Here is a 26,718-nt window from a genome sequence, read left to right on the forward strand (position 1 = left end):
GTGTTTGTTTGTGGCATTTAGGGACTCTATTAAAAAAATCCTTTTAGAGCCTACCACACACACCTGCTGAGAGATAGAGAGCCAAAATCCAGTCGAGACAGTGCGGAATCGGATCATCACACGCAAACGACGATCGCTATGTAATGACCCAAAGAAATATGGACGTGTAGGCTTAGGCTATATGAAGGGACTTTGCAGGAATGTAAACGGTTTTAACATTTACTTTTTATCTTTTACAATATTTGCGGTATGCTATAGGTTACCTTTTATTTCAACTTCTGGCATATATAATCGGATAAAATATGGTGCTTAAATTTGATGTAAGGATGACGCATCTTACCTTTTTGATTTTGTGCGTAATTTTTGTATCAGAATATGGAGCAAACGGCAGTGTTGCTTATAGACTGACTACCTCTCCATCTAAACTTCCCCCTTGGAAAACGATGGGTGAGACTGGTGCTGATCCCGACCCGGGCAAAACAACCCAAACGATGTTTAGACTGAATTACCCCCGTATCCAGATCCCGTTTGAGATTACTTTATGGGTGCTGCTTGCTTCCTTTGCCAAAATAGGTGAGCAATCACATATTCTATGGAAAGCTGTTTTAATATATTCTTTTAAAATAACTAACTAGTGTATTTTTGATGTTAGTAGCTTGGTTTTATTTATTTAATTTTAAATGACTGTTAAGTACCAACTCTATTCCAGTTTTACCAGTAGCCTATAGCATTTGTTAAACAATAGTATCTCTGCCGGTTGTTACTAGCAACATTTCTCACAATAGTTTTTATTTATTTTTAAATTGTTTTGTCATATGGTTAGTCAGAATGGTAGTTAAATTAAAATGTAAGATAATAAGATTAAAAATGTACTTAATGTACCTATATAGGTCTATATTTATAAGACAGATCAATTACCATGGTCCCCTCTGATTAAATAATTTTCCATTATAACTATTTTAATTTTCCACAGTTAATGCATGAATGAATTTCTCTGACTCACTTTAACATGTTTGGGTAGGCTATAAAATCACAGCCGTGCTGATATAGAGCCATTATCGCACAACTGCGAGTGTGATATCTCTTAAATCCCTTACAAAAAAGAGGTGTATTCAAGTGTTACTTCTTTTAATCTAAAAATAAGAAAGTACTTTGTCTACTTTTTGTGTACTTCTCAGAAATACACTTAAATTTACATTTAAGTATACCTGGCAGGATACTTATACTGACAGAAAAGTTTAAGTATGTGGCCTACACTTTAATCTTTTGATCGAGATACTTGAAAGTATAATTAAGTATTAGGCTACTTGGCTTGTAATTCTACTCTTTTGATTGAGTAGCCTATTAAATCTTTTTTTTTTTTCACACAGTTTTACATAGGCCTACTGTCTTATAAACTTAATTTTTTTGAAAATATTGATTTATAAAGAAAATAGATATGTTCCTATACTGAGCATCTGAATTTTTGTGTAGTCCACTGGCAGTGTACATAGGGATTTACTTCAAATCTATTTAAAGTACAGTTAAATACTTTAAAGGTTTTTCAAGACAAAAACTAAAAAACTAAACTGGAACACTTTAGAAGGCTGTGAAAACACTAAAAGTGCTGAAATAATATATAAATACTATATACAATAATATATAACTAAGTACTGTATGATGTTAAGTTCATTTAATGAAAAGTATACTTGCAGTATTCATCTAAACTAGTAATTTACTGAGAGTATACTTCATAGTGTACTTTCATAAACTAAAAAATGTGCTAAAAGTATTTGACTATATCAGTATACATATAAGTTCACACTTGTTGTACAGTTGCAGTACAAACAAAAAACATAGTTGTAAAGTTGTGTTCTCAAAGTTTACCACTGTTACATTTACTTAAATGTTTACTTTAAACAGGGGGGCATTTAGTCCCAAGCAGAATAGTACACTTACAAGTACACCACTAGAACACTGGATACTTACAACATAAAGTATACTTAAAATATACTTGAACTTTACTTAAGTATAAGTAATAAAATTAACTTGATGTATACTTATTTTTAGTAAGGGAAACAATAGATCGGTGGTATGTAAATATAAAAGAAACAACCACAGAGTGTCTTAAAAAAATCTCTATTGTGAACTACTTTCTTCATCAATGGATTCAGACAAGATGAGTGAAACGGTTAACATTCCCAGTGATTCTGTTGAAATATCAGCCCTCCTGGAAGGCCTCTCAGCCAATCAGATTTGAGGACCAGAACTAACTGTTATGTATTATGTATATGTATTGCTTTTTTCTAAATAGGATTCCATGTCTACCATAAGATCACGGTCTGGGTGCCAGAATCCTGTTTGCTGATCTCCATTGGTCTCATAGTGGGGGGAATCATGCACTCGGTGAATGAGGAGCCACCGGCAGTGCTTACCTCCAGTGCCTTTTTCCTATACATGTTGCCACCCATTGTTCTAGACTCAAGCTACTTCATGCCCACTCGGCCTTTCTTTGAGAATTTCGGCACGGTGCTGTGGTTTGCTGTTGTTGGCACCTTGTGGAATTCCATTGGCATTGGCATCTCCCTGTTTGCCATCTGCCAGATCGAGGCTTTTGGTGTACAGGACATTAACCTGCAGGAGAACCTCCTCTTCGCCTCGATCATCTCAACAGTGGAACCGGTTGCTGTGCTCACTGTGTTTGAGGACATCAGTATCCACGAGCAGCTTTATATTGTTGTATTTGGAGAGTGCCTGTTCAATGATGCTGTCACTGTGGTAAGTGATGTGTGCAATCTTGACATACAAAACCAAATGAAAAGTGTGAGTCAGCGAAAGGGATTTGGGACTAAGAATAAAACATAATTCTGAGCAATAAACTGCCATACTCTCAATGGGAAATGTGCTTTAAACATGCTTTTATTTGGCACATCAGTCATAAATATTCTCTAATCAAGAACTGTTTTTAAGATGTTGTGCCTGTGTAAAAGCGGGCAGAGATCAAAGAGTTACGTCATTCATCAAAAAGAATCACAGTTTGTTTCAAAAGAAAAATGCTGGTCTCCTTTCAAATCGTTCCTTAGTAACAGATAATCTGAAGTCCAAAACTCAACACAAGCCAGTGTAACCGCTCGGTCATTTGATACAGGCTTAAACACCATGATAAACACAATTAGCTTTAGAAGCTATGAATTTAATCTCACCTTTCTTTTTTTGTCAACATAAAACAACTATTTAGGCACAATTAAATGTCTTACTTTTTACTACATTTTAACTAGAATAGCAAGGAGGAAAAGAATAGTAATAGCTAGAATAGTAAGAGGGACGTTTTTGTGAATTTTGCTTTCAAATTCAGATAAAAAAATTCAGAGCAGTGTTTTGGCTTCTTGACACTGGAATGCTCTGAAACAAACAACAAAATTCTGTGTGATTTTATATGTGCTACAATTACCAGGGATGCAAAGTATTTGATTAATTTATTACTGTAAGTATTTATTATTTTAAGGAATATGTACTTATCAAGTATGTTTTGAAGCTGTATGCTTAAAGCCTGTTCACACCAAGAACAATAACTGTAAAGACAACTAAACAATAATTATTTAGCATGCATGCCAACACACAATATTGTAATGTTTATTATAAGCTTTTGCTGTAGCTTCAAAACTGGATTCTGATTGGCTTTAAATGTTTTTATCATTCATCAGTTGGAATAAAATCCTTCTGAAAGTGTTGTATTTGTGCATCAATTGTGTATAATGTACGTGTCAGTAGTTCCCTATCACTCAGTCAGGTTTCGCATTGGGATCTCGCCTGAGAGACCAATCACCTTCGAGTGTTAATAAAACAAGCCAATGTACATTGGCGAGTGAGATTTGCATGGCAAGCCACTCCCTGTACATACCTGTATATAAGGCAGCGTGCAACTCACTCATTCAAGCTTTCGCTTCGAAGCCGAGCGGAGCCAGACACTGACGTAAATCATTTATCGTGTGAGCTGACAAGAGCAGGAAGCAGTTCTGAGTTGGAGAGATGGCGCATTCAGCGGTGCTCGCAGTTAAAGAGCAAACTTGCACAGGTAAGTGCAGCGATTTCATCACTGGATGCTTCAACTATTAAAAGAGCAGTTTTCCCTAAAAGAGCAAGCATGGGCGACGTTTTGTCTTTTTCAAGATGGCATTCTACCTGAGTGTTTCTGGATGCGGTCGTTTCCTGGCCCCGTCTGACAGCTACGATCACTGCCTCATGTGTCTGGGCCATAAGCACGAACATGAACATGGCTATCGCAATGTTGAGATTGAGACTCTAATACCTTGAAAAATGTGGAGTCCCCTCTGTTATTCCCTGTTCTGGTTTCTCTGCACTGCAGAGGACCACTTCAGGTAATACTCAGGGTGATCTGATGGTTATAGTGGGAGCTCTCCCGCCGGGCCAGTCCCAATGGGCCTCCCACTCCCCCACCCCATCGAAGGCTGTGGAGTTTCTGGGTGAGGCTGCTGGTCTTTCTCACGAGGTGATGTCCTTCTCCTGGATGTCGATAGCTGCATCGGAGAGCGGGTATGAGTCCTCTGGGGATGAAGACTCGCCTGTGCTGCCCCCATCAGGGAGCGCAATTCGAAGAGTTGTCAGAGTTATCTGCCACGCATCCCCCAGGCCGCCTCCAATAGGTCCCAAACATTCACGACTGGATGATTGGTATCTGCCCGGTTCCTTTCTTCCCAGAGTTGTATGAGGAGGTCACCAAGTCGTGGAAGGCACCTTTTACTGCCAGAAGCTGCTTCACTGCTTCCTCCGCTCTCACTACCCTTGACAGTGGGGCAGCCAAGTGTTACATGGAGATTCCTCAGGTGGAGTGTGCAATTGTGGTGCATTTATGCCTGCAAAGTGCTGCCACCTGGCGGAATCGCGCGCGCCTCCCATCCAAGGCCTATAAGTTCTCGGTCACTCTTGCCGCCAAGCAAGTACACCAGGCCAAAGCTCTAAAAGAGCTGTACGAGAGTCGTTCTAAACCGGGGTTGACGCAGGAACTGCAAATGGCAACAAAAATCACAGCGCAGGCCCTCGGTCAGACGATGTCCACTCTAGTGGTCCAGGAAAGTCATCTCTGGCTGAATCTGGCTGAGATGAAGGAGGCCGACCAAGTTCGCTTTTCTCAACTCCCCCATCTCCCAGGCCGGCCTCTTCTACGACAATGACCAGCAGTTCTCTGCAGTACAGAAGCAGACGGAGGCGATCAAACACAAGATGCTGCTGCCACCAGACCGCCAGGAGCTGCCCCTCCGCCTGCCTGTCACAGAGGGCGCCCCCCTGCGGCGTCTACATCTGCTCTGGTGTGGCCACAGCAGCAGCCTTTACCCAAGCCCCAATGTTGAGCTGTTTCAGTGTATGCTAAACCCTCTAAGCTGTCGGTGAAACACCATCCCTGAGACGGGCAACCAAGAGATGGAGGGAGCTGCTCTTTAGGAGACGGTGGACGCACTGCTCTTTCCCCCGGAGTAGGGCCAGGTGGAGAATCTTCAAAAGTTTCGGCAATTTCTGTCCCAGCGCTGGCTCAGCGGCCAGCGGTACCCACTTTTGGGCCCGTCACAAGCTTTCATTCAAGATGTTAATGCAGAGACACATCGTCATGAACAGCAGCTAACGATTATCCCCTAAAGTTATGTCCTTCCGTCCCACCAGGTACAGAGGTCTATGCGACTTTCACGGGGCGCTGCAAAGTGGCAGTGGTTGTGACGCTTTCCATAGGGATCCCAATGGATCAGTCAGTTCTGACATAACTTTGAACGTGAACTGATAGGGAACGCCTGTCTCAGATCCTCAGTGCAAACTTGAATGAGTGAGTTGCGGGCTGCCTTATATACCCGTATGTACGGGGAGTGCCAATCTCACTTGCCAATGTACATTCGCTTGTTTTGTTACAACTCGAAGGTGATTGGACTCTCAGGCGAGATCCCAATGCGTCAGTCAGTTGACGTAACGTCTCTGTCCCGTCCTTCAGGGAACGGGGGTTACATTAGTAACTGGGATGTCCTCACTGTTTTTAGCGCAATTTTCCACCGGACAAAATTGCGATTGTTAACTCATGATTTCTGTTCTGTCTGTGCGCACCAATCTTGCACTTCTATCTACTCCTCAACCAGACCACCTAGAGACTTCAGGTTTTTGGCATTATGTTAAGGAAGGTCTAATCTCGGGAACGCACAAAAAAGATGTAAAAAATAATGAGCTAATAAAAAAAATGATGTTCACCTAGTCAAGTGATTGTGCCTTTTTTATTATCCATTGCTGATTTGATTTCAGAAAGTTCATTTGAATTTCAAGAGAAAGTTATATTCTCTAGCAACTTATTTTCTCTTTCATTTACTATCTCTTAGTGTTGTGATCCCATGACGTGAGAAAATTGCGCTAAAACACTCACTGAGTTTTTATTACTTGTTTTTTTCCAGGTGCTGTATAATCTTTTCAATCATGTAGCAGTGATGCCTGAGGTTGACGCTGGAGAAGTTTTTCTGGACATAGGTAGTTTCTTTGTCGTGGGTTTGGGTGGTGTGTTTTTCGGCCTTCTGTTTGGCTTTGTGGCAGCCTTCACCACACGCTTTACTGGAAAAGTGAGAGAGATCGAGCCTCTAATCATCTTCCTGTACAGTTACCTGGCCTACCTTTTAGCTGAGCTCTTTGCCATCTCCAGCATCATGGCGTAAGTACTGTAAGGGGTCCATACCCAGCTAACAAAAATATGTTCTAAGACCATTTTGCTAACGTTACCATTAAGTTATAAAACTTTAATTCTGAACGTTAACTGACTGTTCAAAACAATTTTGCAAACATTATGGGATTGTTACTTTTGAATTTCTCTGAACATTCAAAAACAGGTAATAACATTTAAAAATGTTTGACTAGCATCCAACAAAAAATTTTCCATAATGTTTTTGTGCTAAAGTTTTGGGAACATCATTAACCAGATAACTTTGAACAAACATTCTATTAATATTACTGTAAAGATGTTTGTTCATAACTTTGAGAGAACCTTGAGAAAAGTAGGAAAGTTCTGAAAACATTCCTTGTCAGCTGAGTAAAAGCTTGCTTCCAGATATCTGAAACTAACAAATTTTCCTGAACGTTGTGCTCCTGTTTCTACAGTATTGTAACCTGTGCTTTGACTATGAAGTATTACGTGGAGGAGAATGTATCCCAGCATTCCTGCACCACTATTCGCCATGTCATTAAGATGCTCGGAAGTGTGTCAGAAACTCTGATCTTTTTTTTCCTGGGTTTTGTTACCATAACAACAGAGCATGAGTGGAACTGGGGCTACATACTCTTTACTCTGCTATTTGCTTTGCTTTGGAGAGGCCTGGGTATGGGAGATCATTTGTGAATTATAACAAATTCTCAAATTATTAGGAAGTTTTTAATAGTACCAGGTCGTTTTCTTATTGTCATCAGTTACAATTAAACAGTATCGCCACAGCTGTGTTTTGACACACCAGTATGATTGCGATTATGTAAGGGATAATGCCCGACGAGGTGTCCATTAACAGAAATTAATGGACGATGCGGAGGCTTCCGCGAAGTCCATTAATTTCTGTTAATGGACACCTCGAAGGGCATTATCCCGCTTATACCATGGTCACTTACGAAAGAAAGAAATATGTAATCAATTAATAATACTTTAATGTGTTTTAGAGTAAAAATCGTGAGGGTTTTTATTTATTAAGTCGAGCGCACTATTTAATATCTCCCGTATACAGGCATTGCCAAGCAACGTGGCCACAGCGACCCGACCGCAGCAGTTGATCAGTGAGTTTGAGCCAGCGCAATCATTTAGAACTGTCATCAGGCAAATTGACGGGACGCCTTTCCTAGGTGTACATTATCACTTTTTAATGGACACCCTGCAGCCAATCAGAATCGTGTATTCACCCAGACCATGGTATAATGCTATTTGATATTACTTTTAACAAACAATTCAACAAACAAGAAATATAAGTAATGTACAGTAGACACAGTTGCCAGTTAGTTTGCCCATTTTATCTCCACCAACAGAAATAGATCCAATCAAAGCATAGTCAATAGTCATGTCTTCGAGCATCAAACAGTTGTGTGTTGTTCCTGAATGAATCAGTGTTCTGAACTTACAAACTTTAGGAATGATTCTACAAATCATATAGACGGTCACTTGTTGCCATGTGCTGGTCTAATGATCTAACCTGTAAATTCCACACCACTAATGCACAGACTGACAGTATGTCTGGAACAAATACAAATTGTCATCTGAAATTACATAACTTGAGCTACTGGCTCAAATGTTACTATTTTTCCATTTTCTTTTAGGAATCCTGGTCCTAACGCAGATCATTAACCCCTTCCGTACAATTCCTTTTAACTTCAAAGATCAGTTTGGTTTAACCTATGGTGGTCTGAGAGGAGCCGTGTCCTTTGCCTTGGCCTTCACTCTCCCTGAGAGTATTGGTCGCAAGAAGCTATTCATCACAGGCACGATTGTTGTCATCATCTTCACAGTGTTCATTCAGGTACCTTTACACAGCAACTGAGTCTTGCTGACAAGTGCTTGTTTTTCAAACAAGCCTTTTTAATGAACCATCTTTACAAGTACAGCATTAACTTGTTCATATATTTGTTCAACACTTTGCATTGAAGTTAGGCCATTAATATGAGGCCCTGTTTACACCTGATATTAAGCGTTATGCGCTTTGGTCGTGGTTGTGATCAGATCACAAGTGGACGACACTAAATAAAGGTGTAAACAGGGTCTAAAATGTTTTGTCCACTTTCAACCACTTCCAGAGGTAGACAAAAACGCAAACTCCTTGTGATCCATATATGGCTTTTACATTTACACTACAATTAAAATGTTTGGGTCAGCAAGATTTAAAAAAAATCTTATGCTCTCTTATGCTCACCAGTGCTGCTTTTATTTGACCAAAAATACAGTAAAAACAGCAATTGTCATGGTCACTGGTTGCAGCACAAAGGAAAGTTAGCACGAGATGCAGCAGCTACTATTGGTCTGGAGCAGACACTGGAACGGGCTCTTGGGCTGGAGCGGACTCAGCTCAGGGGCTGGAGTGGACGAGTGTGGCCCAGAGACACAATGCCAGAGCCATTATGGTCAGTGCTGAACTCTCTGGGCTTGGGTCTGGAATTTCACTCACAGGAACAGACTGGGGAATTTCTCACTGGAACGGACTTGGGAATCTCACACTCTGGAACAGTCTCAAGAATTTCTCTCACTGGAACGGACTCGGGAAATTCTCTCACTGGAACGTACTCTGGAATTTCTTTCACAGGAATGGACTAGGAAATTTCTCTCACTGGAACGAACTGGGGAATTTCTCTGACTGGAACAGACACCGGAATTCCTCTCACAGGAACTGACAGGGGGATTTCTCTTACTGGAACAGACACAGGAAATTATCACTAGAACAGACCCAGGAGTTTCTCTCACTGGAGCGGACTCTGTGGCTGGCATGTTGGTTTTCTCCTCGCTCTCGCTGATGGTAAAAGTGGAAACATTGTCCGTCTCCAGGCAGGCGCACTGTAGTCTCTGCTTTGAGGCCAATTAATTCCTGTGATGCAAAGCTGAATTTTCAGCATCATTATCATCATTATCATTCTCCAGTCTTAAATGTCACATTATCCTTCAGAATTCATTCTAATATGCTGATTTGCTGCTCAAGAAACATTCTCGAGGAATCCGTGCTTACCGAGTATTGTGCGTGGGTTCTTGGCTATTTTCTGTATCTGTCGTGGTCACTTGATAGAGGAGTCAGACCAAGACTTCTGTGCTCAGAACTCAGTGTTTATTTCAACATTTCTCTTACTATGACTCTACATCGTTACACCCGATTACATCGTCCATTTCTCCAACCATCTCATTCTCATCTCTCTTCTTCCTCTTTTTAACTCCTGCCCTTTTCGCGTTTCTTACGCTCGCGATATCTCGCGTACCATCTAACTTTATTTAAACCTTATTTCAATTCTTACATTATCAATGTTGAAAACAGTTTATTATGCTGCATAATATTTTTTGTGGAAAGTTATATATTTATTCAGGATTCTTTGATGAATAGAAAGTTGAAAAGAACAGCATTTATTTAAAATAAAATAAATTGTAACAATATAAATGCCATTATTGTCAGATAATCAATTACTTTTAATCAATTTAATGCATCCTTGCTGAATAAATGTAAGAAAATCAGACTGACAGCAGAATTTTAAACGGTAGTGTATAGTAAAGACTATTTCTCTTTGCAGGGAATTACAATAAGACCTCTTCTAAAATTAATGAATGTCCGTAAGACAAATCGAAACCAAGAGACCATCAGTGTTGAGATTCACAAAAGGGTATGTTTTCAGTGGTTTCATTCATTTAATTTAAACAAACTTAATGAATAATCTTAATCAGTTTATTTAGTCTTGATGCCATTACTCTGTTTCAGTTAATGGAGCACACTGTTGCAGGCATTGAAGATCTATGTGGACAATGGAGTCACTACTACTGGAAAGACAAGTAAGAGTTAGACTCTTACATTTTAGTTATTTTTTCCTCTACACAGCTTTTCTGAATATAAAAAAACAGTTCTCTGCTGATAGTGGCTTAGAAGTATTTCTGTGTCATGTTTCCACTTTCCTCATTTCTTTTTTGTTTTAAAATTGTGCCACCAGTTAGACTGGTCTAACAGTTCTGTCTCAGTCTAGTCTATATGTGAACCATGCGTCATAACATCAGCCTCAGGCTTATGTAAATTAATTTGTCATAAAGACTATTCCTGTTAGTTACTACCACAGCTATTACCCTAAGATAGTTATGTTCAAAAAGAGACATTTATTCAGTGACTCAGTTTATATGTAGAAGCTAAATATAAATGTAAAGTCCAGTACACTCTGTTATCTACTTTATGTGATTTTGATTGTGAGATTAATTTGTTTTGATCTATAAAATCTTTGATTGTCAGGTTCATGAAGTTTAATAACCGGATCATTCGCAAGATTTTAATCCGTGATACTCGTCCTGAATCGAGCATTGTGGCTCTGTATAAGAAACTGGAGCTTCAGAACGCCATGGAGATTCTGGACACAATGTCTGGTGACATCAGTGCAGCCCCCTCTTTAATTTCATTACAGTACGTCTCCTTTTTGCACAGTCACTTCTTTTCCTGTCCTACGCTTCTCAGAAATCTCAGAAACTGGTTTTGCTTTTTTTTTGTTGTTGCTGAATTTAGCTTTCACTAATAGATTAATCATTTTACTAGAAGTCACAGGAGAATCCCAATGATTTGCTTCCTGTTGATTTCTGTTCTCTGTTCTCGTTTACTATAGTGAAGAAATAAAGAATGCCTCAAAGTCCAGGAAGAAGTTCTTGTCATCTGATGTGACAAGTATGCATGAACTCTTATCAAAAAACATGTACAAGATCAGACAGAGGGTGAGTTGTGACAGAATGTCCTGAACTTACAATATTGGAATTGCTAAAAGTACTAAAAATGCAAAGATATTAGGTGTTATATTAAATTCAAAGCTAATATTTTTTATATCATAGCTTTGCTATTGTAACGGAGACAAGCTATTAAAAGCCGTCCGGGTAAACCTCACATCCCTGGCCTCAAGAGGCGCTCTAGCGACTGACGATAGAGACAGACGCTAGAGACTGTGGTCTTTAGCGTCCTTTTCTAGCATTCTTTTGCGACCACCACCCATGCTGGACACACCGTTCGAATCCCATTCAGAGCAGGTAGAGTTGAACTGGTTACATTTGGTGCCGTGACCCGGAGTGAGTGTAAAAAAGGCAAGCTAGTGAGAACTGTGTGGGTAAACCTCACTCCCCTTGCCTCAAGAGGTGAGCTAGAGACTGTGATTCCCATGCCGGAGACGCCGGTTCAAATCCCGCTTGGAGCAGGTCGAGTTACATTTGGTGCCATGACCCAGATGGGAGTGAGGTTTAGGGGGTGAGTGTAAAGGAGGCTAGCTAGTGAGAACTGTGTGGGTAAAACTTACTCCCCTGGCCTCAAGAGGCGGAGATGCCTGTTTGGATCGCTCGGACCAGGTCGAGTAGGACTGGTTACGCTATTTATAACAATATGCAAAGTAATGCTCTGAAGGTGCTTTTTTATATATTATCATAAAGGTTTCAACCAAAAACACCACAAAAAAGGGTCAAATGTTCAATAAGAAGTTTCAGAACATCCCAGTACCATAACTGAAATTTGACAACAGTATTAGAGTTTTAGTATATTTTAGGGTACAGACTGTCATTAGATATAACAATTATTTTGTGTGGCATTTGTATGACGTTATTGGTTATTCATGACACTGAACAAAAACTACCATGTTTATAGAAAAGTTTAAGGTTTTCTTGAATGATTCAGTTGTAGTATTTAGTATATGTTGAATAAGTAGTGGGACATAACATTGTTAATAATGTCCCTACTACTTTATTGTGCCTTGCAATATTTCACAAATTGTGATCTATATATTTTTTATCCATTATGCTTAACAGACAGTGTCTTATACCAAGCATTCATTACCCAATGATATCACAGCCAGAGAGATCCTGATGAGACGGCACACAAGTTTACGTCGCAGCCTCAGAGCTGGAAGCTTCCATGGCACTGTATGTAACACTACATAAATTAATACAGAGCACTTATTTATACAGGGTAAAAGAATGATGAGATATATGAAAAAAACTTTTGGTTTTTGCCATTTAAAGGGCACTTTTTGAATTTGAAGATCAGCGTAAATTGTACTAAATTTGTCTTCCGGGAAACATGTAAGTCTCTTCTGCTGCTTTTTCAAAGGGTAGTACTAAATACAAATTAATTGATATTTAAACAAAATAAGAAAAATGTTGACATCTTCATCCCGTTCCAAAGTTTTCACCCCCCGTATACTTCTTAATATGGACACGAGAGTCTTATTTTCTGTCATGGACCCTTTCCTTGCTCTTCTCTGCCACACCAGAAAGCTGCAAAAATGTCCCAGAAGTTTTTGTCTCTGCCGATGGGTCAGAGTCTGAACTCTGGATTTCCTCCACGGAGATTCGGTCACACCGGTGAGAGAATATACAGTATTATAGCAGTAATTAAACCATCTCTAGTTCACCCTCTGGTCCTTGTAGCAAAACAGATTCAACATGTTTTGCATATAGACAGCAACTGACTTACATTCAGTAGATGATCTCAGAGATTATGTACAAGACCTCAATTCTGTCTCTTCACACTGTAAAACTGTTCAGCCTGTATTTATTTGATCACAACTATAGTAAAAACTATTTCAAATAACGGTTTTCCATTTTAATATATTTTAAACTGTAATGTATTCCTGTGATGGCAAAGCTATCATTACTCCAGTCTTCACTGTCACATGCTGGTCAAGAAACATTTATTATTAATATCAATGTTGAAAACAGTTGTGCTGCTTACTATTTTTTTGTGGAAACTGTGATACATTTTTCAGGGTTCTTGGATCAATAGACAATTCAAAAGAACAGCATTTATTTGAATTTGTTTTTGTGTTTTTTGTCATGTATAGTTTGTCATGCTTTTCTAATGAACATCTAGTGCAGAGTTGTAAATATTACAACGATTTAGGTCAAGGGATTTTCATAACTATATTGATTTTAAGCATTTATATATTGACAGTAATATAGATAGTAATGTACAGTATCTTTTATCTTAGGAGATGGTGATAGAGAAACTGAGATTGACTATCCGTCAACCAGGCCTATGTTCAAGCATCCACAGAGATTGTCATCTAAAGCAGTGATGCCTCTAGCTTCCTCTGTGAACATGTTGGATGAACAAAATGAGGAGCAGAGGGGCAACAGGACGTCACATCTGAGGTCAAACATCAGCCATTCAGGGCATCAGACCTCAAATCTGCCTTATGGCTCATCTAGAAACTATAGTGACAAAGACTGTGAGGGTGGAGAGCAGCAATCATGTCTGTCTCCCCACACATGGGTACAGGAACCACAGAATGATGTACAACAGCCTTTGATGAGGAGGCCATACTGATCTGTTAATGCAGCTGTACTGCTATTATCTGTGGATGAGATCACACAACTTTGAAGCAAACTAAAACACTTACACTAGAGAGAAAGGGAAGAATTTACTCCATGTTAAACACAATCATAAAATATTCCTATGTGATAATTTACATAAAAGCTTTCTACAACACTAAAGCCATCAGAAATTGTGAAATATAGGTCTTAAAATCACATACTGTATGCTTCATGTGCATTTAAATTGAGTGCATTTTCAAGTTTTTTATTATTATTTTTTGTAATTCACTGAATTGAACTTTAGTTTTTGGAACTAAAATATTGCTATTCATGAGATTTAACTGGATTTAAGTTAATTACATTATTTAGGCACAAATAAATATAAATATGTGAAATGAAACAATTTATTGATCCATGAAAGTGGAATTTTGTGTAGGCTCAGGCTACTTTTATTTTCATTTGTTGGAAAATAAAACATTATGTTCTTAGACAAAAAAAAAGTGCTATTATTCTCAGGTGTGAACACAATTCCTAACATTAAATTTAAAGTAATAATTGTAAAACATAAATTCAGATGATGCTAAAAATCTAAACAAAAACATTTCCCACACATGCACTACCGTTCAAAAGTTTGGGGTTGATACAATTTTTGAATGTTTTTGAAAGAAGTCTCTTATGCTCACCATGGCTGCATTTATTTGATCAAACATGTAATAAAAACAGTAATAGTGTGAAATATCATTACAAGATATTTAAAATAACTTTTCTATTTTTAATATTGCATTTATGAAATCTTTTTTTAAATATCTTCACTGTCACTTTTGATCAATATAATGCATCCTTGCTGAACAATATTATTAAACAGCAAACAAACAAACAAAAACATCTTATTGACCCCAGACTTTTGAACAGTAGTGTATGTGATCTATTGTTTAGTATTTTTGTATAGTTTTATGGAAAACATTATTGCTAGCCTTTGGAGAACTACAGAAGGAAGTGCGTATTCTGAAGTACACCAATGATAAATAGTGGTTAAATGAGTATCAATGCCACAGTGAGGTAAAACTCAATCATGTAGTAAAGTTTATCCCTCCTAAAATGCTAAATTGATTTCTTGGAAGCATATAAGCCTTACCTTTCTTATGTTTATCTGACTTTTAGTGTGAAATTTGGCCAGGGAACCCAGATAAAAGTTTTTCAACGATGAATGTCCCACTTCTGATGTCTTGAAATAGAATATCCTTGGTTCCCCATATAGGTTCACTTCAATGCTGCGATAGCCGTCGCTATGGGAACACCTTCGGTGTGACAAATGTCTGAAGCCCTTATACCATCACGCCATTAATTGGCCATTAGCGCTAAGCACTGCCCGGAGAAATCCGTCACGAATGCTTCATATCAATATGCTTCGTGCCATTTCATCAGCTTTCATTTCCTTCAGGAAGAGAATTTTCTGTTGCCCGTCGGAAAGAGATTCTCGTGTTCTAAGCCTACTATTTTAGAGCAGTATATTACTCCTCTCAGGCGGATACGATGAGTTTCTGAAAGTGTATATCTGAAAGTGTACAGCTATATCTGCTGAGCATGTGCCCATGGGAGGTGTTTCTGTTGGACGTCACCCCCTGGTTTCCTGTTTTCTGCAAGGGTCGAGACAGCTTAGGCCTTTCCGCCCTGCACAAATTCCTTCTTGGGATTTATCTATCGTCCTGGAGGGTCTAGCAGGCCATCCATTTGAGCCATTGGAGTCGATGTCAGATAAGTTTTTGACCCTTAAGATGGTTCTTTTTGGTGGCTCTATCCTCGACCTAGGCCGAGGTACATTCCTACGGTTGTGTCGTATTTTGCTTAAGCAGCTGGTCTTGGAGGCTTTTTCCCCTTCTGATTCGGGGACTGAGAGTGATGTACAACCTCTTGGCCTTTGCCCAGTGAGGGCGTTGAAGATCTATATCAACCGCACAGTCTAGTGGCATAGATCTGACCAACTGTTTGTGTGTTTTTGCGGTAAAAACAAAGGAGCTGCTGTCACCAAACAGAGGATGCCTCATTGGGTGATCGAGGTTATCTCTGCGACCTATGAGGCGCATGGCATGGCTTTGCCTCTAGGTGTGCGTGCTCATTCCACCAGAGGAATGGCTTCTTCTCAGGCTCTCTTTAAGGGCTCTTCTTTGGAAGATATTTTTGTTGCGGCAAGATGATCCTCTCCGAACACCTTTATCAAGTTCTGTGGTCTGGATGTGAAGATGGCTCCTGGCTCCCAGGTTTAATTTGCTTGTGCGGACTCTTTTCTCGGTCTTCCAGCTATCTTCAGGTATGGGAAGGCGTTATGGTATATCGTTCCCATAGCGACAGCTATCGCAGCATTGAAGTGAACCTATGAAAGGGAATGTCTCGTTTACTTATGTAACATTGGTTCCCTGAATAGGGAATGAGATGCTGCGATGCCTTTCGATAATTGCTTCCTTTGTCATAGAAATCTTATGAAATGGCGCATATCATGCTGATATGAAGCATACGTGACGTATTTCTTGGGTGGTGCTAAGCGCTACTGGCCAATAAATGGCATGATGGTGTTAAGGCTTCAGACATTCGTCACACCGAATGTGTTCCCATAGAGACGGCTATAGCAGCGTCTTGTTCCCTATTCAGGGAACCAGTGTTACATACGTAACCGACATATTTTAAACTAGTTTTGCCATTGGTGTTGGACCATTTAACAGCAAAATGTTCTGACAGAAACATTCATCTTATTAGACTTTGCATCAAACTCTGCCAGTCTGCATTTGTACAGGCAGTTGCTCTCTTTCAGCATGGCGGCACAGAAGGCAGTCTTACTGACGGCCGTCTCTCACATTGACGTCCTGACATTCTATAGCTGGTATACAGATCCAAACTCCCACAATCACATTACCTGAGAGGAAAAAAAGACAGCTGCCATCACAGTCCTTTATCTTTCCTTCACTTTAAGTGGTTTACACCTCATTGTTTGGGACTCTTGTCTTTAACCTTTGTCTTACTGTCCCACTTAGGAGTCCTCACGAGTAGCAAGCCCACAGCTAGCAGACCCAGCACGACCCCCAAACTAGGAGGTCCACAGGGGCTGAATTCTTGAGCCAGACCAGACAGCAGTGGTGCGAGGACCCGTCCCACAGCTGTGACTGACTGTCCCGCTCCGATTAACGTCCCGCTAGCTTGGGCTCCCCCACGCTGCAGCTCCAAGTCGGTGATGCAAGTGCGGCCGATAGTGGTAGAGATTGCAAAGAAGGTGGAGGTCAGCAGGACCTGCCAGACATTGGGTGCCGTGGCATACAGGAAGATCAACGTGCAGGTGAGCGCTGTAGAGTGCAACAATAAAGCAGACATGTTGTTGCCATAGAGGTGTGTTACGGGTCCCACCAAGCAGCCAGCAAGGGCTCCCAACATACTGCTGTAGCTGATCAAATATCCTGTCATCTTTGGTTTGAGCTGAAAACGTTCCTCCATGGCTAAGGAGAAGTTACTGTAGTACAGCATTATAGATACAGCCATTAGAAGCCGCACCAAGAACACGTCCCACATATCCGAGGATGCCACCATGCAGATCCGCATCCACACTGAGGTCAGCTGTCTCCAGGCAGACTGGAAGATAGACATGTCCCTCCAGCCCCTTCCTTCATTTGCTCGACTATGGACAGCAGGTGCATCAGGATGCCGAATGTAGTTTTTGTCTAAGCAGTTCTGCTGGACTGAGTTCTTTAACCCATCATAGGTTTTGCTGGTTTTGGTTTTACTATTAGCATTTGCATCTATACGGTGATTTAGTGTCTCGCTCCACGGTAACATCCAGACCAAACCTGAGAAGAAAATATCTGGATAAGTAAACTGTAGTTTATGTTGCTTTGTAGCAGACATCTGAAGGGATCACTTGTGAAAAAGAAATGTACTAAATTGTATTAAATGTGTTAAAAGTGGGTCAAAAAAGCACTCTAAAGTTCAGCTAACTGCATGTAATATAAATTCAAAAACTATAATATATTTTAATTTAATTACAATTAACATGAATTAAGTGTCAGAAAACATTACATTCAATTCGCACTTAAAGGGTTAGTTCACCCAAAACTGAAAATGATCCCATAATTTACTCACCCTCAAGCCATCCTAGGTGTTTATGACTTTCTTCTTTCAGCCAAACACAATTAGAGTTGTATTAAAAAATGTCCTGGCTCTTCCAAGCTTTATATTGGGAGTGAATAGAAACTGAGATTTTGAAGCCCAAAAAAGTGCATCCATCCATCATAAAAGTAATCCATACGGCTCCAGGGGGTAAATAAAGGCCTTCTGAAGTGAAGCGATGCGTTTTTGTAAGAAGAATATCCATATTAAAAACTTTATAAACTAGAATCTTTCGTACGCGAGTCGAGTTCTGGCCGAAGGGTGACCTCTGACCCGACGCATGACGTATTGATGAACGCGGAAGCGCAGAGGATAGAGCAAAACAAAATACCGGTCACGAATTTGAAGTCTTAAACGAGAATTTTTAAAGAGAAATGTCGGAGGAGCTTGAGTTTGTTGCCCAGCCCTATTTGTTTGAACCACGAGAGGCGTTTACTCTCACCTAAGCTTACGCTACTCTTATATCATACGTCATATGTTGGAACTCGACTCTCTTGACAACGCGCGAACAGTTTATGAAGTTAAAATTATGGAATTTTTTTTTTTCTTACAAAAACACATCACTTCCCTTCAGAAGGCCTTTATTTACCCCCTGGATCAGTATGGATTACTTTTATGATGGATTGATGCTTTTTTGGGCTTCAAAATCTCAGTTACTATTCACTCCCATTATAAAGCTTGGAAGAGCCAGGATATTTTTTAAGATAACTTCGATTGTGTTTGGCAGAAAGAAGAAAGTCATATACTCCTAGGATGGCTTGTGGGTGAGTAAATTATGGGATTATTTCATTTTTTGGGTAAACTAACCCAAGTGAAAAAACCTATACCTAATTTCATACTAAGTATACTAAAAATCCATTAACATATTTACTGACATATCGCTTGAGACTTCCTGATATAAATATTTTAATTAAACTTTATTTGGAGTACTTCTTTATTGCACAATGCACATTTCTTAAAATTAAGCCTAAAATGTGTTTTAATATCACTATAAGGATAGTATGACATAAAATATCAGTCTTTAAATGCAAGATATTTAAAGTGTACCTAAAGTATACTTGCAATAGTTTCACTTCAGCATAATCAAATATACTTAAGTATACCTTTAGTTGGACCTCAGCACTATTTTTGGATAACTAAAGTGCATTAAGTACAAAATTAGTTGTTGCAATTTAGCAGACTTTAAGTATACCAATTTAGTACAATAGTAAAAATTGCAGGATATTTATATTAAGTACATATATGTACATGTATTTGTAGTATATTTAGCATAAAATAAATGTATTTCAAATATATTTGAGTATAATTATTTTTCACTAGAGAACCCTTTTAGTATGATTTTTTAAAGTATATTATTTCCATATGTTTTTCTTTTTTTTTTAAAGTATGCTAAAGTGTACCTTATTTTTTAATAAGGGATAGTTTCAAAATTCTGATATAAAAATTATGTAATCATTTACTCATTCTCATGGCATTCCAAACTCATGTCTTTCTTTCTTCAGTGGAACAAAAAATATGACATTTAGCAGAATGCCAATGCTGCTCTTTTCCATGCAATGACTGTAAAAAATAGGGACTGAAGCTTTCAAGCTTCAAAAAAAGATACATGAAAAATGGTTTGGACTTCAGACATCACTTATCTCATGATATGGCTTCAAACTTGGTATATAGTTCATATACTTTACATATGAAGCACCTTTATAATTCTTCATGGTTCTTTTGTGTCTTATTTGAAGTTTGAAAGCTTCAGCCCACATTCATTGCAATTGAATGGCAAACAGTCTTTAACATTTTTCCTTTTGTGTGCAGAGGAAGAAAGTCATGTTGTTTTGGAATGAGGTGAGTAAACAATGACAAATGTCATTGGGTGAACTATACTGTACCTAATGCATTAAAAAACAACAGCAATCTCATAAAACATTGTCTGTACTTGTCTGTACTTTTAAGGAATAAGTTACTTCCTTTAATCATGTGACTACAGTCAGTCTTGCTCACCTGCATTTAGAAAGAAAATGGCTGCACAGACGAATGAGGATAAGTAAAACCCCCCCTCATGTTCAGTGAGATATCCACCCACCACTGGTCCCAGGATGAATCCCACACTTGAGGCTGCATTAAAGTGACCCATCACTAGAGGCCGTTCTTTCTCCGACACAAGATCTGACAGGAGCGCTCGGCAGATAGACAGGGAGTGTTTAAAGAGCCCTATCGACAGAAAAGGAAATCACATTAATGTGTGACTTGAAACAATAATGCGCATCCTAATTTGCTACATGAACAAAAGTTCTCCACTACTCACCCACTGGTATCCTGGCCAGAACAAAGAGCGCAATACTAGTGGACAGACCCAGCAGGCCATATCCAAAGGCACTGAGCAAAAGGCACGTCAGTAGTGAATAGCGCCTCCCAACCACATCACTCCAACTTCCCTGCCGACGAAACAATATAAGATACAATGAAAGATACCTGTATATAAATGTCTCCATGGAGAAATAAACACAGAATTGCAGACTAATCAAATTTCAGCATGGTTTTATTAAGGGTGTGTCCACACTTGTAGTTCAGTTCGCTTGGATCATTTGGTCCAGACCAAAAAAACACACACAAAAAAACAAACACATGTAGTCCTGGTCCACAATGGCATTTTAACACCGCACCTAGGGGTATAGGGATATGTTCACAACCTGATTGGTCTACTTTTATATTGTATATTTTGCAACAGAACTTACCGAACATCCAAAACAATGCTGTGTGCTGGGATAAATGTGCTTGCTGAATGTGCGTAGCCTACATATGATGGTATTTTAACCAGCTGAGAACTCGTGAAGAGCTTATAAAATGTGTAAAGGAGTTAAAACAGCGCCAGGAATCCCTCCGTCACACACACAAATGAAGACCTGCTGCATGGAGATTTTGTACCGAATTGTGATGGGAAACATCACGACTATGACGAAAAAAAAAAAAAACAGGTATGCGTAAGCATTCTGTCCATTTTAGGGTCGCATCTTGTGACATCATGTCCAGTTTTAGGTTCGTTTACATGCCTTTGGTCTGTGTTGCATTCATATTTCATATTTTATGCTAGGCAGTAGGCACAAACATTTCAAATACTTTAGAAGGAATTATGAAATTACATATAAAGATGATGTGGGTCAACTCTAAAGTTCGGCTAATTATTTAATATGAATACATTTTCATTTGATTGCAATTAACATGCAATTAAGGATCAGTAAACATTACATTACATTCAGTTAATTAAGTAGGCCTATAATCTTTTAAAATATTACTTCAGTTATAAATACTACTTTACAAAAGTATGCTAAAGTGCACTTCTTTTCCACAATTAGGGTAGTAGCAGCTAATGTGAAAACAGCTAACCCTCCTTAAAGGAACCGTATGTAAGAAATGTATTTCAATTAATCATAAAATGGCCCTGATATGTCACTAGACATTAAGAAATCATGTTCATTTCAAATACTTATATCACTGACAACAGTAGTCCGGCCAGGATATTGTCATTTAAAAGTGAAGTTGCAGCCCTCAACTGATGTTGATGTTGTCATATTTTGTTTTGGCCTGATGCCCCACCCTCCACCTATCTACTAATAACGAAGTCAGTAGTGTTTCGGCATCCGGGTTGCCAGCTCTGCTCTAGTTACCACAGCTGCAGCTATAAACGTGTCGGATAAAAAATGTCTAACGTTACGAAACCTAAAAGACCTTGTTATGAATCCGAAATACGTCGTGACAAAGTCCGAAATAAAACAAGGATTTGTATAGGAGATGCCTTTGAAAGATGGAGACGGCTGAAAACGGAGAACGTTTTGTAGCCTACTTGTTTTCCATGCAAGTTCTACAGCCAAAAATAGTAGAATGTAATGTAATCTTTCACATCACATATTTTAGCGTTATGGACGTGTACTGCAGGGTAAGTTAAAAAATACAGCTGGTCGCTTTCACTTATAGTGTCAGCTAAATGAATAGCTGTATCTTTGATATCTGTAACACATAGTCACTTAGGCTTGTGCTTGTACTTACGTTAATGACAGATACCTACCGTTACAAGTTAGACTAACAGCTACTGTTCTAACAATGTACTGTCACATACGAGCGTACATCTTTACGATTATATTTGGCTAATCGCCATTAGTAAATTTTTGCGATACATAATTACTTCGCAAAACATCTCTCATGAAGCATAAACATAATTAACAGAAAAAAAAATTACTGTGTAGGACTCGTCACTTGCCATTGGAAGCTCCTTGTAGCAGCCTACTTTCCTGCTGGATCCTGCTAGCCTGGCAAGCCAGACCTACATCAAGATGTTTCGTCTGGCAACTCACCATAGATAGACACGGCTCAATCCGAGGGGCGGGATAAACGGCTGTCGCTCTACAGTAATTTGAAAGTGATTGCAGTACCAGTTTTGGCCACAATCTTACATACGGTTCCTTTAATCCTAGCAAAACAGCTAATCTTAGCAAAATAGCTCACTCCAAAACCCTGCCCTCCATGTCAAACCCAAAGATTTAAAATGACTGAGATGTTGAGTACCATGGTCAGATTCTTTTTGTTGTTAACAGATCCTAGTGTCTTCAGGACAGTAGCGTAGCCACGAGGGGGCCGGTTAAGGAATTGCTGATTTGTTGCTCTAATTAATAGATTGAACTATGCTGCACGGTAAAATGCAAAATGCTTTTTCAAGAAATCACAGAAAGATGTGCGAGAAGGAGAAAAAGTGCTATCTACATCTGAGCCTACTTCACCTTTCCACAAGGAGACAGCGAGTGAAGCAGCACCTGAGGCTTAATCTTATTCAGTTTTTCTCCATTCACAGAAACGCTGCAGGTGCATGATGTATCGATGTGCGAATCTTCATGTTCTGTTGTTCCCCCCAAAAATAAAATTCTGGCAATGCAACTGCTTCAGGACACTACCTATCACACTTTTTTTTAGCGTGCGATTCATTTCAGAACCTTTGAGTCAGAATCTTAGTTGTTTATTAAAGAAAAGCATTTCACCAAAGAAAGCTACAATTTATAGCCTACAGGCAGACAGATCGGACCTCACAAATGAAACGGCTCAGGCTTGCCTGAGGCAAGCACTGCAGGCATCTCCATACCAGCACTCATTAGACACACACACACACACAAGACACGCATAATGCAATAAAAACTTAAATTGGATTTACTATGTTCTCTCTGTTTCTAGCCTACAGGCATGTCATAGAGGCTCACTATTCCTGTCTGCTATCTCTATGCTTAACATCCAAGAGAAGACAAACATCTCATTCACTTCTTAACTAGCCCCGTGACCTTCAGACTTTAACCACTTTAAATATGTGTGTCGTGTGTTTGTGAATGGTAATATGATGACTCATTTTACAGTAACACACTCCAAACGTGGGTGCAATATGCAGTTTGAGGTGTAATGTTGATTGTAATAAACAATTACAGTGATATGTGCTTTAAACTCTATGGAGACAGATCGGAAGAAGTAAACATTAATTATTAAATTGAGAGTTATCATATTACTGTAGCAAATGCTGCTCACTAAAAAAAAATACACACAAAAAAAAACACACTACTTACCACAACAGTGCTAGAGAAGAGTTGTAATACTCCATAGGTAGATCCTGCAACAATGGGAAACAGCTTTTTTTATTTGTCATGACAGCAGAGGGAAATTAATCACGAAAAAAAAAGAACATTTTTAGTTTCACATTCAAGCGGTTGAGGCAACGAGACCTTGTGATCACAATTTAATGAAATCAGTGAAAATATCTTTTGAGCTGGTGATTTCCACTGACATTACATGGGCCATGTTTAAGCAGCCCTTTTAATCAGAGACGAGGCGCAGGCAATGTACTGCTGATTTCAAAGACCTGCTTGTCTTTGCCCTAAAAATTACAATCCGCCAGCAATGAAGTCATCTGTTGACTGAAAAAGTAATAAAAGTAAATTAACATTGGCTCTATTGAGAACAGGATGTGCAGAATTAAACTAAATTGGACTTATATATTTACAAAAACACAATAAAATGAATTTGCACTAATTGTATCAATTGAATTGATTTTGTGCACCCTCAAAAATCACTATTCAGACCTACAGCTGCAACATTCTCATTAGAGAACATATTCATTCCTCAAGACCTGAAAAACATACAAATATTGATGTGGCAAACTGCTTTAATGAATTTTATAAAATCGATAGTCTAATTCTAGGAGCATTTGAAAGCAAACCAGTATGACTGTTGGTCTCCATTTAGAATAATGAACTATAAAACTTGCCAGAAAATTAATCTAACTATTTACACGCGAGCGCGCGCACACACAATTTAAAATTCCTACAATTTTTTTGGTAGATTTTTGTTCAAATCTATGCAAATTTATTTTGTTGTAGCCTTGATCGTTTTAGAGTCCTAAATGTGAGCCTTTTCTCTTGATCACAGCAGAAAAGAGGCTGTCTAACTCATTTTCATACTAGTTAATAACGATAGGCAACAATTTTCTAAACTAGTTTGTAATAGTGAAATATGCTGCTAATACTGAAACTCAGTGCCACCATGGAATTTTAAGTCACCATGAAATAAAAATGTAAAAGAATATTGCAGTATTTATTATAAATGATTTATCCGTGCACATTATTATTTTTTAAATTCATGTGCCCACATAATCTCTAATCAAAATATCTTCCCCTCCCGCTTGCAGCAACATCTCTTCTCTTCTCTTCTCTTCTCTTCTCTTCTCTTCTCTTCTCTTCTCTTCTCTTCTCTTCTCTTCTCTTCTCTGATGACGTGTTTACTGGTGTGATAAACCGGTCACTTACATGACATCACAGCAATAGCAAACCACAACCATCCAATGATCCAATCAATTCCTGCTGGAAAAAAAAGTCCTGCCAACATTTTTCTTGCGATAAGCCGTTTCACTCAGATATACAGTACATCACGATAGGACAGAAAAGACGATCGCAAGTTCCTTCACATGCCGACTTTAACAACAACACCAGAGACTTACCTACAATCCCAGCCACTGTAGGACTTGCTCCCAGAAACTTCACATGATGACTCAGCAAAGGGATAATCATACTGACCCCAAAGAGATCCTGAAAACACACACACATAAAATGGATTTATACATCAGCAAAGCAAAAACAGCTCAAGAAAGGGATTTCTAGTATTTAAAGGGATAGTTAACCCAAAACTGAAAATCGTGTCATCATTTACTCAACCTCAAGTTGTTCCAATCCTGTATGAATTTCTAATTCTGAACAAAAAATAAGATATTTTGAACATGGATAACCAAACGGTTGGCTTAAATAGCCTGAAGGCAATACTGAAACAATAGTCTTTCGCCGTTGAGCCAGTTTATCTAGATTTGTGAGTGTTCTGCAGTCAGGCAAGCCAAGCACTTAATTTGAAGTCACACAGTACCTCAATCCAGTGTCACGGCACTTTCTATAAAACTAAAACTTTTAATCTGAGAGAAACTATGGATGAATTAAAACCAGGAAGAACTCAATCTGTCTGAGAGGGAAAGAAGAGGAGAGACAATGTGTTCTTTCTCATGGGAGTTGGCAAAATCCACAGACAGGACAAAAGATTTCTGCACATGCAAACATATAAGTTGCCAAAGCATCTATTATGTAAAATCCTGAATTTAAAAGAGCAAATGTGAAAATATTGTTTTCATACAGACCACTATATTATGAATATCTTGCTTATGTAAAATCAATGAGCCTTTGTAAACAACAGTCTTATATTTCAACAGTTCTAGCAAATTCTTCTTATCTAAGTGTTAAAAATGAATACATGGGAATCTTTGTCATGTCACTGAGAATATGTCAGTATGGGAATATGGATCAGATGTGTAGAACAGGGGCATCAGATCTAACGTATGCAAATATATTGACAGCAGCTTAAAAATGAAGTCATTGCGATCAATGCCATAGAAGAGCTCTGACCATCGGCAAATACAAAAGAGAATACTCACCATGAATCCCACCACGTATATACATCGTATGATGCGTTTTGGTCTCCGTCGTTTTTGGGTAATGGCACATTTTGAGTTATTCATTCTCCCGCATTGACAGAACTGCAGTCAATGCGGAAGCGATGGACAGCGTTGCTATGCTGCTCTTTACGAGACATCACGAGGATCAGACCATCTGTCCTTTAAAAGGGAGAACGATGTGTAACCAGAGTACTATCCTACTGGAAATCACGAATATTCTGTTCTGAATGTGTTTATTTAATTCAAAAAGAGGTAACTCATTTCGTTGCGTACGAATGGGCGGGTGTTTCACACGGTGAAATGCTGAGTGGTGGTTAATTTCATGTACAGGATCTCATGTTTATGGTACAGTCCATTGAACTAAGGCATCGAGCAGTGGCACGCGCTTTATTTGAACTGCGATCAAACATACCTGATATTATAATCTTTTTTTCTTCTTTTTTTTTCTGAAGTGAAGTAAAAATGTTTGTTCTTAAAAAAAATAATAATCATAGGTCCTAAGCAAGTTAGGCAGCAGGTGTGGTTTTGGTCGAAAAAGATCAAGTGAACAATC

At 38.9% G+C, this 26,718-nt stretch overlaps 2 protein-coding genes across 2 annotated transcripts; one reads left to right on the plus strand and one right to left on the minus strand.

Moving 5' to 3' along the window:
* On the plus strand, positions 1-14,394 carry slc9a2 (solute carrier family 9 member 2). Its single transcript, XM_079881196.1, has 12 exons — positions 1-573; positions 2,294-2,757; positions 6,423-6,673; positions 7,117-7,334; positions 8,311-8,510; positions 10,255-10,344; positions 10,440-10,510; positions 10,956-11,123; positions 11,320-11,425; positions 12,497-12,610; positions 12,961-13,051; positions 13,678-14,394. Exons 1-12 carry the CDS (start codon positions 303-305, stop codon positions 14,013-14,015), a joined length of 2,382 nt encoding a protein of 793 aa, XP_079737322.1. The 5' UTR covers positions 1-302; the 3' UTR covers positions 14,016-14,394.
* On the minus strand, positions 14,394-26,274 carry mfsd9 (major facilitator superfamily domain containing 9). Its single transcript, XM_079881203.1, has 6 exons — positions 26,145-26,274; positions 25,170-25,257; positions 23,743-23,786; positions 20,451-20,580; positions 20,147-20,356; positions 14,394-17,832 (listed from the first exon to the last, which is right to left on the minus strand). Exons 1-6 carry the CDS (start codon positions 26,226-26,228, stop codon positions 16,979-16,981), a joined length of 1,410 nt encoding a protein of 469 aa, XP_079737329.1. The 5' UTR covers positions 26,229-26,274; the 3' UTR covers positions 14,394-16,978.
* Between the last annotated feature and the right edge of the window lie 444 nt (positions 26,275-26,718).

This window comes from Squalius cephalus (genome assembly GCF_949319135.1).
Source record: "Squalius cephalus genome assembly, chromosome: 9".
NCBI lineage: Eukaryota > Metazoa > Chordata > Actinopteri > Cypriniformes > Leuciscidae > Squalius > Squalius cephalus.

What these genes read in the sequence shown, in the direction of transcription:
- slc9a2 (XM_079881196.1), top strand. Translation starts at nt 303, where the DNA reads ATGGTGCTTAAATTTGATGTAAGGATGACGCATCTTACCTTTTTGATT. An exon ending in TCTTCACAGTGTTCATTCAG is followed by an intron (nt 8,511 to 10,254) that starts GTACCTTTACAC and finishes TTCTCTTTGCAG; the next exon opens with GGAATTACAATAAGACCTCT. An exon ending in CCCTCTTTAATTTCATTACA is followed by an intron (nt 11,124 to 11,319) that starts GTACGTCTCCTT and finishes CGTTTACTATAG; the next exon opens with TGAAGAAATAAAGAATGCCT.
- mfsd9 (XM_079881203.1), bottom strand. Translation starts at nt 26,228, where the DNA reads ATGAATAACTCAAAATGTGCCATTACCCAAAAACGACGGAGACCAAAA. An exon ending in TCTTCTCTAGCACTGTTGTG is followed by an intron (nt 20,581 to 23,742) that starts GTAAGTAGTGTG and finishes TTTCGTCGGCAG; the next exon opens with GGAAGTTGGAGTGATGTGGT. An exon ending in CATTTTCTTTCTAAATGCAG is followed by an intron (nt 17,833 to 20,146) that starts GTGAGCAAGACT and finishes TTTTCTTCTCAG; the next exon opens with GTTTGGTCTGGATGTTACCG.